This window comes from Mustela nivalis (genome assembly GCF_964662115.1).
Source record: "Mustela nivalis genome assembly, chromosome: 16".
Lineage (NCBI taxonomy): Eukaryota > Metazoa > Chordata > Mammalia > Carnivora > Mustelidae > Mustela > Mustela nivalis.
In genome coordinates, this window is record NC_139035.1 from 53,942,348 (window position 1) to 53,962,459 (window position 20,112).

Sequence of the window (20,112 nt, forward strand, 5' to 3'; positions counted from 1 at the left end):
CCCTCTTTACTCTTGCTGCTGGAAAAGGGGGTGTAGACCCTTGTAGCACCATTTCATGAGAAGAGCTCAATTTCTCACTTAGAATGTAAGCCCTTAGAGGATTTTTTCATTATATTTTCTCAGTAGTGCCTATTGTAGGTGTTTGATGTTTGTTAAATAATGTTTAAAGAACATGAAGCCCATACAAGTGCCCCACAAAGATGTCAGGCTATGATGTCCATGACATCCAGTCAAATTGTGATCTGACCAAACAGAAGCCCTTCCTCATAATTCCATGGGTATCTCTGCCCACCACATTTATTCATTGTGTAAGCAATTCTATTCTAGTTGTAGAACATTATTAAAATAATACAAAAATTAATGGAATGTGTAAACAATAAATATTTTCTAGATTTTGTCTGAATGCCAGATGGTAACTATGGCTGATACAAGTGAAGCAATACTTGGTCTTTCTCTAGATTTTCCTATCAAACGAAAACAAACAACCCCCCCCCCCAAATGAGGCCCTCTTCATTTTGTGCTCTAGCTAGTCTGAGTCAGACAAGTGGTGACTGCTGGAAGATGTTTTAGGATGCATCTTAGAAAAGGTAGAGCAAATATGTCATTACAAAGGTGTTCTAAGGCTGATGAGAGGTTTGAAGGTGTTTGCAACGAGGACAGCCGCTAAAAAGGAAATTAATGTATATTGAAATAGAAATTGTCCTTTCCTTACAAAATCTTTCTGAAGCAAACTGAGTGGTATCCATTTTACATATATCCCAGAACACTAGAATACAAGCTATTTAGAAATGGTACCACAGTGGAGTAGCTAGCTCATTAGGGATTTTTGATAGGTTAAGGAAGGTGTGACAGAGAAGCCTGTTACTGGATCCTGTGGGTTGGCCTTGAAGAGCATGGGGCCAGGTCTAGTGAAGGAATATGCATCTCTTGAAGCCACTGGAGTACCAGAATCAGGGAGGAAGGATGCAGAGCTGAGCGCTGGGTAGAGATGCTCATTTAGGAATCCACAGGCTTTCAAAGACATCACCCATCAAGAGGAATGAATGTGATGAGCTTGAGAAAGGAAACAAAAATGGAAGAGCAAGAAAGATAAGAGTGGGAAACTTGAGACTTGAAGTGAAGGAGGGGAGCACAAATGGACTTAATCTAATCCATGCGCAGTTCGTCCTCAAGGACTGTGTCTGGCCCTGATATAGGGGTCAGATGGAACAAGGGTAGACATTTTCACCTCATTCCAACTCACATTTGCCAGTTTGTGTCATACAACTCCACATTTGCTATGTCTACCTTCCAGAGTCCACTCACACTTCCTTTTACTACAGAGCTGCAGTTTTCCTCATGGAAACCCGTCTTTTGGCTACCAACAGGCTTTACGCCTTGTTTAGGATTGATACCACCTGGACTGACTAGTCCTGGACACAGTTCCACATTCCACTGTGGATGTTAGCTGCTCAGGATTGAGTCTGTGACTTCATTTAGACTAAGGGGAGGCAGGCCTTGAACATGAACTTTCATTCTTAATTGCTGGTAGTTTTTTGTTCACCACATAGTGCTTGAGAATGGAGGAGACCTCAGAGGTAAAAAGAAATTGGGTCTTGGAAACATCTCAGCCTGGAGTCTACACCTGATTTTTCTTTTTAGTTTCAAGCCAATAAATGTCCATTTGTTAAGCCTGCTTGAACTGAGTTTTCTGTAACTTCCTAGAAAAAGATTTCTAAATAATACTAATATTATAATTACTAATAATGTCACATATCAGCACACAAGTTCAGATACTTCCATGTTACACAAGGGGACCATAAGCAGCTGTTATTACCCTATGCATGTTAGAGATAGTTACAAGATTCTGGTTGAGATAATTAGCAACAACATGAAAAGGTTTAGTGGAGAGGTGAAGAGGTTTCAGCTTGAATATCACCAGGACGGGAATTAGTATTCCTGCCTCACAGGTAAGAAGACTGAGGCTCAGAGAAGCAAACGTTCCACAGTGAATGATTGATCAGACTGGAGTAGAGACAAAAGCACAACTTTAACACCAAACCCTGCGCCCTCCCCTCACACAAGAGCTACAGCCAAGTGTATTGAAATTTTTCAACAGCTCTGTACATTAATTAAATACGCATTATGAGAAACAGAGTTATTTTTAAGGAAATTGATTACAAAATTACATAAAAACATAGTAGCTGAAGTTGACTGAACACCACTTGCAGGCCTTCTTCTGTGTACTCCTGGATATTAACACAATCAAAAACCTTGGTAACTCCCTGAGGCACTGCGATTATCTGCTTCTTTTAGAGGTAAGGGAGCTAGAGCACAGATGGAGAAAATCAACTGTTTTTATAGAGACAAGCTTGGGCAAGGTCAGGATAGAAGTCTGGCAGCTGGGCTGAGAAATGTGGCCCAGAGCTTCTGAGACATTGGAAAATGATGCCATAGGTAGCTCAAAGACCAATGGGGGGAAAAAAATATATATATATACACACACATCTATATGCACCCATATATACACACACAGTATATATAGTATATCTACACAGTATATCTATATCTATACTATATATCTCTCTCCAAGTGGGAATCTGTATTTAAATATTTAAATATTTCCATTTTGAATATTTCCACAATCATGTACTGAAGCAGAGCAGGCTTTCTGTTAGGAGAGAAGCATGTGGAGTTAGACTATTTTTGGGTTTTAATCCCTTACCTACTTATGAATTACGACCACGGGCCAGCTTTCTGACCCTTAGGTGTCTCAATTTCCGTACCCGTAAACTGTGGGCATGATGGTGCAGGCTGCTTGTTTGGGCTACGGACTAACTTGAGGGAAGGCAATATCTGAATCCATAATTGTCTACATCCTATTTCTTAGGTCTTGGATTTTTCATGCTGTCAGAGGACTAAATTACTCACAGGCGTGGTTCAGATAATTTGTAAGGAAAGCATCGGCTGCCTTCAGGCATAAATGATCTACATGAACTGGATGACCTTTGATATACACGACTCCGTAAAACTCAATAAAATCAACGCATTTCAACTGGAATTTGTTGCCGTTTTAAGTGAGTCTCTACTGGTGGTCCTTAAAATGAGATATATATGAAATATTAGTAACAGGCATTGAAAAGGGCACAGCAACTGAAAACGACTCATGAATTGATCAGGATGAGAAGAGGGAAATAAAGAGGCGTCTCAAAGGAACCATTCTGACTGTAACTTAATCCTAAAGTCCAAGAGTAGAAGGAGAAAAGAAAACATCATTCAAGTGCTCAGCATTGAATTAAAAGAGTAGGAGATAGGAGTCGTAGAGCAGAGAAAGGCAAATGCATGGAGAAAAGCCAAGCATTTAACATTTCAGTGCAGTGGAGATTACGGTGGCTGCAAATTACTGAATTTCCCTATAGGGAATCATGTTCTCTTTTAAAGGATAGAAGTATACTATAACCAAACTCATGATAATTATACTTTCAAGTAACATTATGTTCAAGAGTAAATGTGTATTAAAAAGGATCACCTAAAGTCTGCCTATGAATCATAAAAAATATGATTTGGAAAATAGAACCAATGCTTATGTTAGCGTCTGTTACATTTGATGATACGATTTAGAGAACAGCTTGTTTCTAGTTCTTTAGTCTCCAGATCAATAGTCAGGAGAAGACGTTTGTCCCTTATAATCTCAGATAGCAAGTGCTACCTGAGAGCAACCATCTGGTTATTCTACCATGTCACCTGCTATTTTCTAAAGAATTACCAAATAGTCCTACAAAATAAGTCATTCTGCAAGTCTTTCCATCAGTTTGGTCAGTGATGAGTTCAAGGGCTGAGAGGCCTGGGTTACTTTCAAACTTGTCAGTAGGTAGTTATCAGATGTCGTCCATCTTCTGGGCAAGAAACTTGTCTCAGCACCAGTTCACCCAAACTGGGTGCTTGGCGGGGCCCCCCTGAATCCACATGCGATCTTGCTGTTGTGATACACCTCTTTCTGCTCTTACCTGCTTCGGATCTCACTAAGTGATGCCCTCCAGAGTGTCTCTGCTCACGGAGATTCCCGGGAACTTCCAGCACCCCCTGGCAGTGTTGACTGAGGTAGGGAGGCTTACAGCAGGATTCTGCTTTAAATGAATAAATCTGTGTGAAAATCTGGATGTTCAAAACTGATACACCAAGATATTGTGGAATTGCTTTAGAGGCATCTAAGGTGCATTTGCAGATGATCTGTTTTATGGAACTGGACTAAGGAATGTGTCAGAAGCTCCCATGCTGGAGTCCCCTCCTCATGATAGCACCGGCCACCCCAAACTCAGAAGCCATGCGTCCAAGTTCGTCAATCTCAGTTCTTGCCTGTTTGTGAGCAGCCACTGGAACTCTTTTCTGTATCAATGCTTCCAAGTAGGCATTCAGTTGACAGCTCATGAATTGGGCATCAACACGCCAAAACAAAGGCGATCTTGCATTGCAAAAGTCTGTGAGGTAACCTCATGACTTCTGCTTCTGACTACTTGTTACAAGCTTAATTGTTTCTTAATTCTATATTTTGTGTGAAATTCCAGGCCCTAGTTGAGGTCCCTCTCCCCAGTATCTTAGAAGTCACATTCATCCCAAGGAGCACTTCCCAGGTAAGTTACTTCTTGGCCAAATCTCTTTCCAAGTGCAGATCAACATTAAAAGTATTATTAAAATAGTCCAAGAAAAGACACTTGCTTTTGATTTTAGTAACATTCTTCTGATAAATATCCTTCTTCTCTGGAATCTGGTGCTATACTAGACCAAAGCTGCTTTTACCCTACATTTTCAGGCAGAGTCTTTTCTAGAAACAAAATGTGGCATCGGATGGCGGCCAAGTCTGACGCTGCTCAGAAGCTTGACAAGGACACACACTGCAGAGACAGCAGGAGTTCTTTAGCACTCTTGGGACGAAACAGAAACAATGACTTCAAAAAACCTGAAAATATCTGAGATTTCAGGGGAAAATTTTTTTCCTCAAATATTAGTGTCCAGGCAGCTGTTGACTGTAATTCTTCAGCTATAATATTCTGTCTAAAAGCATGTTTTTTAAAAGCATAAAATAGTGCTGGATGCCATGCTATTCTTTATTCCTTTATTTTGCAAACAGCCAGGCACAAAGCTTTCCTCGGGGTTGGAAAAATGAAAATAAAATGAATTGTTGTATCTATTTTGATAGGCCTGACGCCCAGCGGTCAGTTTTCAGGTAGCTGGAGTGAATGCAGCACAGAGTAATACATGCCATTATCTGAGAGCACTAAAGGCAAGCTCCGGACGCTGTTCTGAGCACAGCATCACCGTCCTAGTTGTCTTCCTCTGTTCCAGTTCAAGAAGCAGACTGCCAATAAATCCAGACGGGCAGAGATCAAGGCTGGCTTCCCAGGCATGCATGTGACCCAAGATCCCCCTGGAGGAGGGTCCAGGGCTTGATTCTGTGCTCTATTTTCAAGCATTCTTAAGGATTAAAAAAACCTACAAAAATATATATATATACTTTTCTAAAAAATTTTTATTAAGTTTTTAGTTCAAATATAGTTAACATACAGTGTCATATTCATTTCAGGTGTATAATATAGCGATTCGGCAAGTCTATATGTGACTCAGTGCTCATCATGGTAAGTGTCCTTTACTCGCAATCCCCTTCACCTACTTCACCCTCTGCCCCAGCCCCCCCATTCTGTCAACCACTAGTTTGTTCTCTAGGGTTAAGCGTCTGTTCCTTGGTTTGTCTCTCCTTTTCCCCCCTTGGTTCATCTGTTTCATTTCTTAAATGCCACATATCAGTGAAATCTTACATTATCTGTCTTTATCTGACTTATTTCACTTAGCATTGTACTCTTTAGCTCCATCCACGTTGTTGCAAATGGCAAGATTTTATTTTTTGTGACCAAATAATATTCCATTGTAGATATATAAATATAGATATTATATTAAAATATATAATATAAAATATATATTATATTGTGTATATATACATAAGAATTATATATATATATACATATATATGTATATATATATGGATTTTTTTAAAAATCCATCCATTGATGGACACTTGGGCTGCTTCCATCCTTTCGATCCTGGATCCTTTTTGGTTAATGTTTTTGTATTTTGGGGGCAAATACCCAGTAGCCCAATTACCAAATCATAGGGTAGCTCCATTTTTACTTTTTTTGAGGCACCTCCAAAATGCACCACTGCGTTCCCACATAAGAGTGCTTGAGCGTTCTTTCCTCTCCACATCCTCACCAACACCTGTTGTTTCTTGTGTTTCTGATTTTCATCACTCTGGCTTGCGTGAGGTGACCTCTCACCACAGTTTTCATTTACATTCCACTGATGATGAGTGATGTTGAGCAGTGTCTGTTGGCCATCTGTATGTTTTCTTTGGAGAAAATGTCTGTTCATGTCTTCTGCCACCTTTGGCAAATTGGATTATTTGTTTTTTTTGGATATTGAGTCATACCTAAATAATTTTTGGACAAAGAACCCCACATTCTCATTTTGCCCTGGACTCTGAAAATGATATAGCCATTCCCGCCTGAGATTTAGAGGTATTTGACAGTATGATTTTTGTATACGATCAAAACAGAATAAAATCATTCAGATCCTAGTTTACTACTCAGTATCTACCCACTCAACAAATCTTCATGAATACTTAATATGTTAAGTACCCTGTTAGGTGCCTATCACAGTGTAGATGATACAATGGTAAATAGGAGGCTATTGTCTGCCCTTAGAAAACTTCACCTATTAGCTGAGGAATAGTGACAGGAAGAAGGAATATTGTGATAAAGTATTATAAATGCCATGAGAGCCGAGAGCCAAGTGCTAGCTACCATGGGAGGACACAGCAGAATTATCTAAACAGAAGATCCCCTTATAAGGAATTTCCACATTTTGTGGTACTGATGGTGAAAGTGTGTCCCTTTTTTTCTTTTTTCCTTCAAAAATGATGTGCAGGATATCTGTTCTAGTACATTAATAGTGCCTGTCTGCTACAACCTGCATTGTTAGGGTGTATGCTATTTTAGCACAGGAGATCTTCATGAGTTTCTAAGAAAATGGAAAAGGAAGGCAAATTGCTCTCTCCTTGCTAACTTAATGTTGGTGGGTCTTCCTTTTCAAGGAAAATGCAATGATAAGCAACTTTTAATAAATTATTTTGAAAACACTTTTCTCCCAGAGTTAAGAGACACATAAGCCCTTATCAAATCTGCTGCTAAAGAGGACATGATTAATTCATTTTGTTCTCGGTGGCCCTAATTATTTAGTTAATCCTTTCTCCATCTCTTCTGCCCAGTGCCCACGCTAGGAGGCCCATATATAAAGCAGTGGTAACCCAAAGTGAAACAATGCCATAACTGACATCCCAATTGTTCTGTGCAGGATGGTGGACCTGTTTAGTAATAAATGATATGAAAAGGTCTTTTATTGACAAGCTGCCATGTGCTGTTTGCATTAGCGGATATGAGAAGATGATGGCTGTTTCTCCTTCGTCCCCATGGTATTCAGCTCAGTGAGATAGCAGAAAATGCTTCAGTTTACTTAAAGCATTGATAACACCTCTAAATAATTAACTGAGGACTTCCTGTCTTCAATTACTTAATGCTTTTTTTAACATCTTGAGAGGATTATAAGCAATTTATGGATTTCACATGATGAGTGCATTCGCCACTATTCCCACAAAGCATTTACGGGATCATGTTTCTAAAGCTTTGAGGTAATTAAAAATAAGCATGGAGACAATGGGGCTGAGGCAAGGTGCTCGCTTTCCCTTCTGTCATTTCTAAGGACCTAGATTTTCAAGTTCCAGGATGACTGATGCTACAACTTCATTAGTGTTTGGCTGTTAACTTAGGGAATACCAAGGTTTTGGAAATGATGAGAAAAGCAAAACATTTATCCCAGAGGGTACAGGTAGCCCTTTGATCAAACACTGGAGATGCAATGTAAAGTAAATCTGGTTGTTTCAGTTTGTTCCACAAACGCAATAAAATAGTCATTCATATCATAAAATACTTCCATAGTGAATTTGGTCAGTTAGAGAACTATGGAAATGAATGTTTCTTGGCAGATAAGGTATAGGAACATTATATAGATCTCAGGTTTTAGATGAACTAATGCCCAGCCCCGCTGCTATCCAGCAGGGACAGCATATAGAGGAGGCTGTACTCGGTGAGGTTATGCTAAGATCTAAGGAGTTTGCTTCCTCATGCGATGAAGACACTTCTCTTTAGGACTGTCTTGCCAAGGGAAATACTGTCTACCTCTATTTAAAATGGTGCAGACGGATGAACCAAATGAATCCTAAAGGCTTCTTTTTATTTTATGATCTTATAAAAAGTAAAACCATATAGAAAAACTTTAAAATATTTTTCCTAATAAAAGAGAACTCCTGGCATCAAGTGATGTGCATGAAATCCTCTCTAACATGAAAATATTCATTAAAAATTACAATGAGAAGAAGAACTGGTGGAATAAAGGTGTTTTAAAGAAAAATCTTCCCAATTATTTTATAATTAATGAGGCTATCAATCCTGTTGGTGTACACATTACATTTGAATTTAGTCTGTTGGCATGTAAATGCTCGTTTTAAAAAAAAATACAAATCAGAACAGCTCACACAGTTCAAAGCCCATGCTGGCTGAGGAGACATATAGTGTAAGAAGAACATTCCATATCATGGTATCCCGGTTTTTTGTGAAACCTTTACTGACACAAGATCTAAATGTGTCTTAACTTGGGTTTCAAAACTCTGTAACTGACATTCCATTTTCCAACCAAGTTATTCTTTTGATTTTCCCCCACTGCATTCTTTGGAGTTCTGCTGTGGTATCGGTCGCACTGTATTTGCAATTAGTTCTTAACTTGTCAGTGTTCCCTATCACTGGAAGCTGCTTCTTCTTCTTCTTCTTCTTCTTCTTCTTCTTCTTCTTCTTTTTAAGATTTTATTTATTTATTTGACAGACAGAGATCACAAGTAGGCATAGGCAGGCAGGGGGTGGGGGGTTCCCCGCTGAGAAGAGAGCCTGATGCAGGGCTCGACCTGGATCATGGCCTGAGCTGAAGGCAGAGGCTTTAACCCACTGAGCCACCCAGGTGCCTCTCACTGGAAGCTTCTTGAGAGCATCAATCTTGTTTTAGAGCACTTGGCTTCTGGAACTTCCTGAAGACAGTGGGCATCTGTCAGTGAATGCCTGCTTGTGTGTCAGGGCATCATAGAATTAAGAGCAAAATCATGAACTGATTTTTCTACCTGTGTAGTATAACCTGTGCTTCCTCTGAGGAAAACTCAGGCACACTTTCCCAGGCTTTTCTGTGCTTCTTCACAAGTTTCCTGATCTCTAGTATCAATGCTCCATGTAAGCCAAGGGGTCCAATGGAAGAAGAATATTCACTCAGGGGCCCTGGGAAGGAAGCTGCTGACAATGGGGGAAAAGGAAGTTTGTAATCTCTTGCCTACGGCCTCAGAACCTAAACTCCCACAACTGTTTGGGATGATTCAGTAGATCTGAGTAATGAACTAAGTTACTTACCATCTCAAAGTATTCTTTTCTATAAAATGCGAGTAATAACTCTTTTTACCGCATAGATTTGTGGAGAGAATCAAACGAGATAGTACATGCCGGGTGTCACATGGGAAATTCATGTGTTCCCCATACATTTGTGTAGTTCTGTGTAGCATCTACAGATGTGTCAAGGACTGTTCTAGGCACAGGAAGTACTGTATTGAACTAGGTACCGATTTATACCGAACAATATCAAACTGTATTGAACTAGGTATCCCCGACCCAATGGGGGGAGATACAGAAAACAAGCACTATTAGGTAGTGAGAAATCCATGACAAAAATAAGACCAGGTGATAACCGTGGTGTAATAAAGAGGCTTCCTTAGAACGGGAATGTCAGAAAATGCTTCTCTTCTCTTCAGAAATGACATTCAAAACAAAACATGTTAATTGTTATTATAATCACGTCTAGTAATTATCTGGCTTTATGCCATTATACTGTACTATTATTATTTTTTTACAGTTAATTGTAATAAATGTTATAACAAACCATAAAAATAATACAGTCACTATTAATTAATGTTAATAATAACAAATCGTCACAGTCACCTGTCAACTACTCTGTGTATTAGTTACCCACTCAGTAGATAAATGTTAGCCTCTGGACGATTTCTCCCTGCCTTCCAGTACATTCCTGGCTATCCTCATCCCATTATCTATGAGTATATCCTTGGGGAATGAAAATGCATCTTACCGTTTGTCTGAGGGAAAAAAAAGTTAATACTGATGCAAAAACCCTACACATAATGCATATCAAAGCCAAATATAAATTATTTCTGAAGTTATCTGCTGTTGTGGCTTATTGCTGCCAGTGTGGGCTCTTCTATTAGCATGGATAAGTGGGACCTGACCATATGTCAAGAGAACACGTCCTTTCGAAGCGACCTCATATATCAAACGCACACCCCTGGGATGCTTTGCCCCCTAACCACAATGACAGACCCTTCCGGTAGGTTTTCCTCTTTTTTTTTTTCACCTGTGACCGTATGCTGCCTCCTGTCAGTGGTGCCAGTGTAGATGAGACCTTTCCCATCCTGCCTGAGCTGGTACTCTTTAATGACGCCATTTGGTTTCTCAGGGACGCTCCAGCTCAAATGCAGAGTCTCTGCGCTGGGCGCCGTGACTCTGGGTGGCAGGACGCTCTCCGGGACTCCTTGGGTCGTGGCGGCAACTACCTGCAAATAGGAATTAAACAGCAATTTATGGTAATAGGACACTAGGTATTCTGATCAACAAGAATGTCACTTTTGTTTTAAAATGTTGTTGTCTGGCCTGGCATATCATTAGCGGGGGCTTGGGGAGACAGTCTCCTCCTTCTTCTTCCTTCTTTTTCTTTTTATTCTTTTCCATCGTATTTAAACAATGAAATCTGACCTTGAATACATTACCTAAGTCTCAGACTACCATTCATCACAACAAGTTCAACAACAATTTTGATGGCAGAGTGCAGCCCTCAGTTTAAACAAGTAAAATCTGGCGGGCAGACTGTCTTGCTAGAGAACTCTTGATGACTCTCTTCCATATGGCCCATCAGTGTCTTTGCATTTTAACAGCCTGATTTTGTACATTTTAAGCACCAGTAAATATGAAGCAAAACCCACATCTGAACTTGCTTGCATATAATATGCTTTGAACAGTATAAATGGGCAGATTTTTTTTTTTAATAGTCTTCTTACAATACCCAGGATGTCTTGATAGCGTCTATACCAACGTTCTGGAAAAAGAACTGAATGAGAAGGAAAAAAGGATAAGTTGACCGGTTATTTATGCAGCATTATCAAAATACAGTTTTGGATAAAAATTAGCTGCATTTGTTTTTTCACAGAATTAACTCTGGTTTCAGTTTTTTAACCAATTGTTCTGGCATCTGGTAAGCAGGAGCTGTGCCTGTATAAAAAGACGTGGAAATGTTCTAGGACCGTTCGGACCATAACTTTTGATGGGGCCAATCAGCTGCCATCTGTTTAAACGGTGCCACGCTCGGAGATGTTTCTGGAGGTCTGCTGAATGAAAAGCTGCACATATGCACGGCGGCGGACCCATCTGACTGAATGTTTTCCTTGGATGGTTCTTGCACAGTGTGGGAAGATGTTGTTCTTATAAAGTTGTAACCACATGAAGAGAATCAGAGCTGCTGTGTGTTTGTTTCTACTGGTTTCTTCTGACTAGGCTGGCTTCTGTGAGATGGCTCGCTCTTTATTTTTCTCCTAAATCATCTCACTGCTTCTTTCCGGTCTCCTTTGTGGGCTCTTCGCGTTCCCAGTGTTCATCATCTGTGGTCTTGTTTTTTTTTCTCTCTCTCTTCTCCTTAAATGACCCTATTCAAACTCCTTGCTTCAACTTCCCACATGGATCCTTCTAGCAAATCAGTCATTTCATAATCTAGACTCTGACAAGACAGTATTGCTTAAAGTGCCAAGTAATATTTTCTTCTGTCACTCTATCTGTTCCTTCTCTTAAATATATACTTAAAAAAGGCTTAAAATTTTAATCTTCTTCTACACTCAAATTTTCCTCTTTTATTTTTTTATTTGCTTGCAGAATGGCACTGTGATCTGTAATTTGCTCAAGCCAGAGAGCCAGAGATCTTGAATAACATCTTTGATACTTTCTTCTTACTACCCTGCATAGAGTTGACAGCAATTTCTCTTATTTCCCTGCATTTGGTTGACACCAAGTCCTATAGATTTCATCCCCAAAAACATCTGTTGTATCTCCCTGATATTCTACATCCTGACTCCTGTTACGTGAGCTCATTTCTTTCCTATACTGTAGCAGAAATCTTGGTATCATTTTATTTTCTAAGCCAGGCTCTTTTGCCCCTTTCTGTGTTTCAAGAGAAGGCAATTTTTGTTAAAGAGTTATTTTTTTTTTTAGAATTTTTTTATTTGACAGAGAGAGATCACAAGTAGGCAGAGAGGCAGGCAGAGAGAGAGAGAGAGAGGAGGAAGCAGACTCCCTGACGAGCAGAGAGCCCAATGCGGGACTCGATCCCAGGACCCTGAGATCATGACCTGAGCCAAAGGCATAGGCTTTAACCCACTGAACCATCCAGGTGCTCTTAAAGTCATATTTAAATAGAAACTTTTAAACTGAGGAATGATTTGAGACTTGTTATGGATCTATAGAAGATCATCTGAGAATAGTTGGCAGAACTTTGGAAAACAGTATGGCAGTTCCTCAAAAAGTTAAAAAGAGAGATACCCTATGACCCAACAATTGCACTAGTGGGTATTTACCCCAAAGATACAGATGAAACGAAAAGAAGAGGCACTTGCACCCTAATGTTCATAGCAGCAATGTCCACAATAGCCAAACTGTGGAAGGAGCCGACATGCCCTTCAACAGACAAATGGATAAAGAAGATATGGCCCATATACACAATGGAATATTACTCAGCCATCAGAAAGGATGAACACCCACCATTTGTACTGACATGGATGGAACTGGAGGGGATTATGCTGAGTGAAATAAGTCAAGCAGAGAAAGACAATTATCCTATGGTTTCACTCATACGTGGAACATAAGGAATGTCATGGAGGACATTAGGGGAAGGAAGGAAAAGCTGGAGGTGGGAAAGTCAGAGGGGGAAACAAACCATAAGTGGCTATGGACTCTGGGAAACAATTTGAGGGTTTTGTGGGGGGTTAGGGGGATGGGTGAGCCTGGTGGTGGGTATTAAGGAGGGCACATGTTATAACGAGCACTGGGTATTATATGCAAATAATGAATCACGGAACACGACATCAAAAACTAAAGATGTACTATATGGTGACTAACATAACCTAATTAAAAATATAGTTGGCAGAGGGAAAATGTGATAAAGAGGGTAATATTGGTTCAAATTTTTTCCTTTTTTTAAAACTAATGAAACATTGACACGTGCATAAATTTCCTTTGCAGCGATCTCTCCTTCTGGACATACGTATTAGTAGTCAGCTGAGAAGCCATGTGAGCGTGTTACCATTGAGGCAGATACTGTTTTCTGACAGTGCAAAAATCATTCACAACCTGCATGTTCCTATAGTCTTCCCACTGGCTCCTTCCCTTACCTTGTTGCTGATGGCGCAGCCAGCAACTGTGCAGGCTTTCAGCTGGTACGAGTATTCCTGAAACGGCTGAATTCCCTTCGTATCAGAAAAGCTCAGTGACGTTCCCTGAAAATGTTCAACCCCATTTCGGAGAAGAATGTAGTAGATAATTGGACCTAAAAGAGACAGAGAAATACCCAGATTTGAGTGTCAGATCCTTTTAACTATTTGCAAACAACTCACATGTCTTAGGGTTCTGAGGAAATAGGATAGTCTAGCATTACTTACTTTTAATTTGCTATCGGATTGCTATGTTTAAGAAGTTCTGAGAGATATGCACTCTTCTTGAAGAGAGGGATTCTGGACATAGATAATTAAAGTCATTTATGTTTATTTTCCCTCACTACCAAACAAAATTTCTTCCAATATTAAAACTATTTTGCCTTTCTTTAGCAGTCTTTGCTTGTTTGAAAGCAGCTCAGATATATATGCTAGGATTCGAGAAAAAAATTCCGGGACTAAACACTTGTGAGGCCTATTTTACAGAATGAATGATTAGCAGGCACACACCTAAGGTTTCTTTTACCAGCAAATAATTTTTAATGGTTAGATGCATGCCAGTTACATGTACTTTACACTCATTTCGATTTCCTTACGGATTTATAGGATTTTGTTATTTCAATTTAAAAAGTAGCTTAATACCATTTGACTGTATAGGTTTCTTCCAACTTAAGAGTATCACATCTTCAAGATTATCCATTTTGGTCCACCTAGGGGCACTAAGTCCTTCAGGCACATCTTCTTTTGTTCTGGCTCTAATGGCTTTGCTGAATCCTCGCCCATAGCTGTTCCATGCAGAAATCCTATACTCGTACATCATATAAGGCTCCAGGTTCACATCTGGAAAGGGAGAAATTGAAAAGCGAGCTTTTAAAAACATTTTTTTTAACCATATTGAAAATGAATATAAAAAACTTTTAAAAACTTAAAAATAAATGCTTAATGCTAGAACTCTCATCTCTTAATGTTCTAAATCATAAGAAAAACACTTCATGTGTTTATTGGATGCAACAATATGGAACTCCACAGAAAAGAATTCACTTTCTCTGATCAAATAATGGGTGACATGAGGAATGACTGAAGACCTAAAGTACTAGACTAATGTACACTGGATATTAGTGCTTCCCCACTTCTGTGTGGGGCAGGTTCACCAACCTGTTTTTAGAGTTTGATACTATAAATCTTACCAATTATTACATCATCCATATTACATTAAGCTATTATATAAATTATATATAATGTAATAAATTATATTATGTAAAATATAATGGATTATATATAATATACAGTTACTGTGATATATGAGACTGGAAACTTGGCTTATCATGGTTAGTGGATATAACTGGTTATATATGGATATTACATATATAGAGAGTATACATATAAAATATATATTTATATATAAATATATAAAATATATAGGGTTAAATATAACCCTATAATATTTAATATAACCCTATAATAGGGTTATATTAAATATAACCCTATATGTTTATATATATATTTATATATAGGGTTATAAATGGTTAGTGGTTAGTGGAATGCACAATCCACTACACACATCCTTCCCTCTTTTGCCAAACCAGGACTGAAACCCAAATTCAAAACAACCAATCTAAAGAAAAGAATTAAACCAAATTGTTGAATGTTTTGTACTGGCAATGATTTTATTAGATAATCAGTCATGTGATTCAATGGCATGCCAAAAGTCTTTGTTCAGTTTTAAGCTTTGGTAATTTCAGAAATACAAATGCTACAAATTTACAAAAAAAAACCAAAAAACAAAAAACAAAAAAACACTGAAAAATTAATTGGCTAAATCTGTTTAATTTGGTGAATTTTGACTATGTTTGTATGTATGCATTTTTGTGTGGTGGTTTCTGGATGACTTCTCGGAGGGGAGACCAGAAGAAGAGGTCCTTCTTTGGCTTCTCAGCCGCATGCTCCATCTTTATGTGGGGTTGAGTCTCCACCCATCCCTGTGGGTTTTTTTGACTGCATTTTCCTTACATATATTTCCTTACCATAAACCCTGACCTGCTTACTTTATAGAATTAGTATGAAAATAAAATGCATGATGTTATGTGCCAAAATATCATAAAATGTAAACTGCTATAAAATAGAAGGGCTTATCTCTGTCTTCATTTTTCTCTGGTAAGGGGCATCTGCCACTTGTTACCTGGGATGACCACTGGTGGGTGCCCAGATCTCCCTTTGGTCCTGGTCAGAGGCCTTCTGCCTAGGGTCTAATTTTCCCAATTTTCTTTGCAGCTTGGGATTATCAGATGACTCAGATCTCAACAACAGAATTAGCACAACAGTGATAAAGGAGACCAGGGTCTCACTTCCTAAGAGGAATCACTTTTCCTCCATGGACCTTCTCATCCCCTTTTGGTGGCCTGGAAGTAGGATGTTGTGGTGTCCCAGGTTGCACCATGGGAAGGATGGCAGCCCCAGAAACATCATGAGCCATCACCTGGAAGGAATCTGGATCCCTGAATGACTGTAAGGCCGAGCTACCCAGACCATCCACCTACTCACATGAGGTCACTATATTTTTCAATCAACTGGCTGTAGCAGATTGAACTGCTCATTGCTAATAACTGTTCTTTCCAACCCTTCAGGCCTACATCACCAATTCTAATTTCAGTTGCAGTAGCTTGGCATGCTGTGTTTCTTCTTTCCTCTATGGCATTTCATTCTTTTTACTCTCTCATCTCTTATCTTCATTTCTTTGTTTTCCTGTGAGGCCTGGTCTTTAAAAGATGCTCCTAGCTCATGAAAGAATCCTTTTTGTTTTACACATAAGGAAGCATAGTTGAAATTTTGCCTTCCCTCAACAATCTCTCTTATTTCTGAGTTCTTTTTTCTTTGCCAGAATTTCCAACTCAACTCTTTTTTAAAAAAAGAAAAGAAAATTCCACCCCCCACCCACCTTTTGTAATCTCAAAATCATTATGTACGTTATAAGGGGTTAGTCTTCAAATAAAAGAGGGTTTTGCTTTTTTGGGGGGGGGTATGCTTACTCAATTTTTACTTGTTACTGACTTAAATGTCCCATGCATACTTGTCTGCAATCATTTCTTCAGCTGATAGTTCTTCAAAAACGCATATACAGGATTGTGTTGTTCTATTGGTGAAAAAGCTTTAATATCGCCTCATTGCTTAGTGTGGTATAAAAGGCCTTCATCTGCTGACCCCTGCTCTTTGGCCTCATCCCCATGGTTGCTCCTCTCCTTCACGATACTACATGCATATCAAGGGCCTTGTTTTTCACATCTTCCTGGGCTTTCTCTCACTTCCTGTGCTTTGTACACGTTGTCTTCTCTGCCTCCCTTCCTTTCCTTTGACCTGGTGTGTTTCTCCTTGTTCTTCAATTTTCAGCTCAGCTCAGGCATGATATCCTTCCCAAGTCTTTCCTAACCTCTTCAGTCTGGGTTAGATGTCCTTGCAATGCCCTTGAAAAGCATCCTCTGCTTACTTCTGTTGCAGTTCTTACATGGACGTATTTCTCACATTACAGGGTACTCATATTTGTCCCCTGTCTGTTCATATGGGCTTCAAATCCCTGATGGGAATTCTTACTTATTTGTTTTCATAGCTGGTGGGCTACCAGTGTGGAGACTAGTTATTAGTAAAAATTTAAGAAATATTTTTTGATAAATGAAATGATTGTATGCATGAATGAATTTGGGTGAGCTCTGATATTGTTTAGCTTTTAACTGTAGATTTCTAAGAAAGGTGGATTTCTTAGTCCAAATTGGTCTCAATGGTACTTGTTTTAGCATGATTTAGGTGTTTAGTTTTCTTCTTGGAAGAGAAATTTTTGTTATTTTTCATATTTAATTTATAGTATTCTTTGGTAGGCAAAGCAATCTGAAATATGGATGTTTAAGTTAAACATTTTCTCTTGTGGAGAAGGCTATTGTAAATATGCCTTAAGGGACCTTTAAAATCTTGACCTTGACTTCAAAAGGCAGATAAAAGTACAGAATTCTCTTGGATCATGTGCATCTAGACCAAACTCACTAATTTGGAAATGAGGGTCCTTAAATCTATAACTGGGTATGGAAGGACATTGGAGGGTTTGAGGAACTGTTCTCTATTCTGACCACTTTCCTGATTAAATGCATTCCAATAAATGTTTTTGTTTTTGTTTTGTTTGCTTAACGTGTGTTAATCCAAGAATGAGATAAGGTGAAGCAAGGGCATCTTGTTCCGACTGCTATTTCAATCTCGTAGGAGGGAAGGAACAAAGGCCCAGAGGCACATGACACAGGTAGAAGTGAACGTCATGTATGTGTGAGAGGAGACAGACACTGGGCTCGAGAAGCCTGCACTGGGGACAAGAATGTTCACTTACACCCTGGGAATGGCAAAGAAGGACATTTCAGGTAGAAGAAATACGTCAGGGGAGTTTGGAGCACTGTGAGAGGACCTCCTACATCATGAAGAGTCTTCTAAATCTGTGGGTCTTGAGGGCGACGTGATTTAAAACTGACATCTTCCCTTAGCAACTTACTTTTATAGATGACCCTCAGTCTCTTCATCTGTTAAATGGCCATACTTCCGTGATTGCTTTGTGGGTAAATTAAGGTAAGATTTTAAAGAATCTAGCACATCACTGGAACCTTATCTCTATTCCTGCTTTCCCTCCTCAACTTCCTCACTCCAGCATCTTGCCTTTTTTTTTTTGTAATCTTGAAGTTTACCATTATCACCCACCATCGGTTAAGTAAGGCAGAATGGGGAGTCATGATGGAACAGGGCAGTTTAGTTAATCTTAGCTTGCTTGAATTATGTCACTTAAATGTATTCTATTTGACTTTAGATGATGGGTGATTATATATATAAACACACACACACATGACACACACACACACACACACAGCTACACACACACACACAGGGACACACTTAAGTTTTCAAAAGGCAAAAACAAACTCTGTAGGGACTTAAGTAAATGGACAAATAATAAAAATTTAATAGAGGACAGAACTATTTTGGAGATGATCTTAAACTTTTACAGTGTTTTTCACTCAGTTTAGCCAAGCCTGAGAACCACTATTTCCAAGGAACTCAGCAGGGCAAAGATGGGGCCTGAAAATTAATATTTTCAGTAACTGTGAAGGTTATTGTTCCCAAGACAATGGCCATTTAGTGGTGACACCAGGCTGTGGGAGAGTGCAGACTCCAGACCCAGACCCAAGATCAGGAAAGGGACAGTTTAAGCTCGTCCCCAGAATAATGCTGCGAGGTCTTAATGGTGATCAGACAGGTTTCTTCCTGTTTTCTGCCTACAGGTAAAGCAACATTCATCCTTTGCATTTATTGAAAGCCTGCATTTACACTTTTAAGAAAGAACATGGGGCTCACTGATGATTAACTGGGTATACCATAAAAGAACACATAAGCTATTTCCCTGTTCTGAATTTTCTACACGTTTACTTTAAAACAGTACATACCTTTGTCTGGATTTAGACTTTCCACTTTTTTTAAACTACTAACTTTGAACAGATCCAAAGTGTGCCTTTAATTACCTTATAACTAGCTAGCCCACGGTATGAAGGAATTAGCATATGAGGTTAAGGAGGGGCTGGCATCAGGATGAAACAAGGATGCACTTTCTGCAGCTTTTCGCTCTCTCTCCTAAGCCACGGACAGGTGGCCCGGTTTCTGTTACCTGTGAAGGAGAACGTGTCTGCACTTCCCGTGTGAACGGTCTCTTCAGCAGAGGAGCATATTTCATCTGTTGATTCCTTGCCGGGGAAATCATGAGGTCCTCTGATCACAGCACAAACATGGCTGGTGAAGTTGAAGTCACACCTGCCGCAGTACGCTGTGGCTTCCAGAGACGCTGGGCAGAGAGTCCCACACTCTCCATTTTCCTGAGTGGTGGAGGTGGGGAGAAGGAGATATAAGAGTTACATTTGGACAGGGGCGCCTGGGTGACTTAGCTGGTTGAGCATCAGACTCATGGTTTCAGCTCAGTTCATGATCTCATGGGTCCTGATCTCATGGGCTGTGGGATCCAGCCCTGCGTGGGGCTCTGTGCTCAGCAGGGAGTCTGCTGGAGCTTCTCTCCCTCTGCCCCTCCCCCCAACACACATGTGCTCTCTCTCTCTCTAAAATCAATAAACAAGTCTTTTAAAAATTTACATTTAGATGTACATGGGGCAGGTTTCTACAAGATGAAAATGAGATTTTCGTCCACTTAGCTCACGAATAAATGTCTCAAGACTTATGAAAACAAGTGGAGGTGGTGCATATACTAGAAAGCAGTTCTGGTGTGGATGATATAGATTTAGATTTGGAGTCTTATCTTGCCAATTCCTACTTCTGTGACCTTGGGCACGTCACATACACTCTCGAAGCCTCAGCTCCTTCCGTCAGAAAACGGAAATTACACTTACCATGCAGGTTTGTTATGTGCATCAAACGAGATAACACCTGTA

The 20,112-nt window shown here is 39.5% G+C and overlaps 1 protein-coding gene across 1 annotated transcript in view; it reads right to left on the bottom strand.

Annotated features, from left to right (window-relative positions):
- The window catches only part of USH2A (usherin), a gene marked incomplete at its 5' end in the record, with an annotated part of 618,561 nt that overhangs the window by 130,719 nt on the left and 467,730 nt on the right, over positions 1-20,112 (bottom strand). Inside the window, 4 exons of the mRNA XM_082703057.1 lie at positions 10,543-10,741; positions 13,619-13,773; positions 14,300-14,497; positions 19,341-19,545. Of these exons, the coding sequence (XP_082559183.1) occupies positions 10,543-10,741; positions 13,619-13,773; positions 14,300-14,497; positions 19,341-19,545 (757 nt within the window). The remainder of the gene's footprint in view (positions 1-10,542; positions 10,742-13,618; positions 13,774-14,299; positions 14,498-19,340; positions 19,546-20,112) is intronic.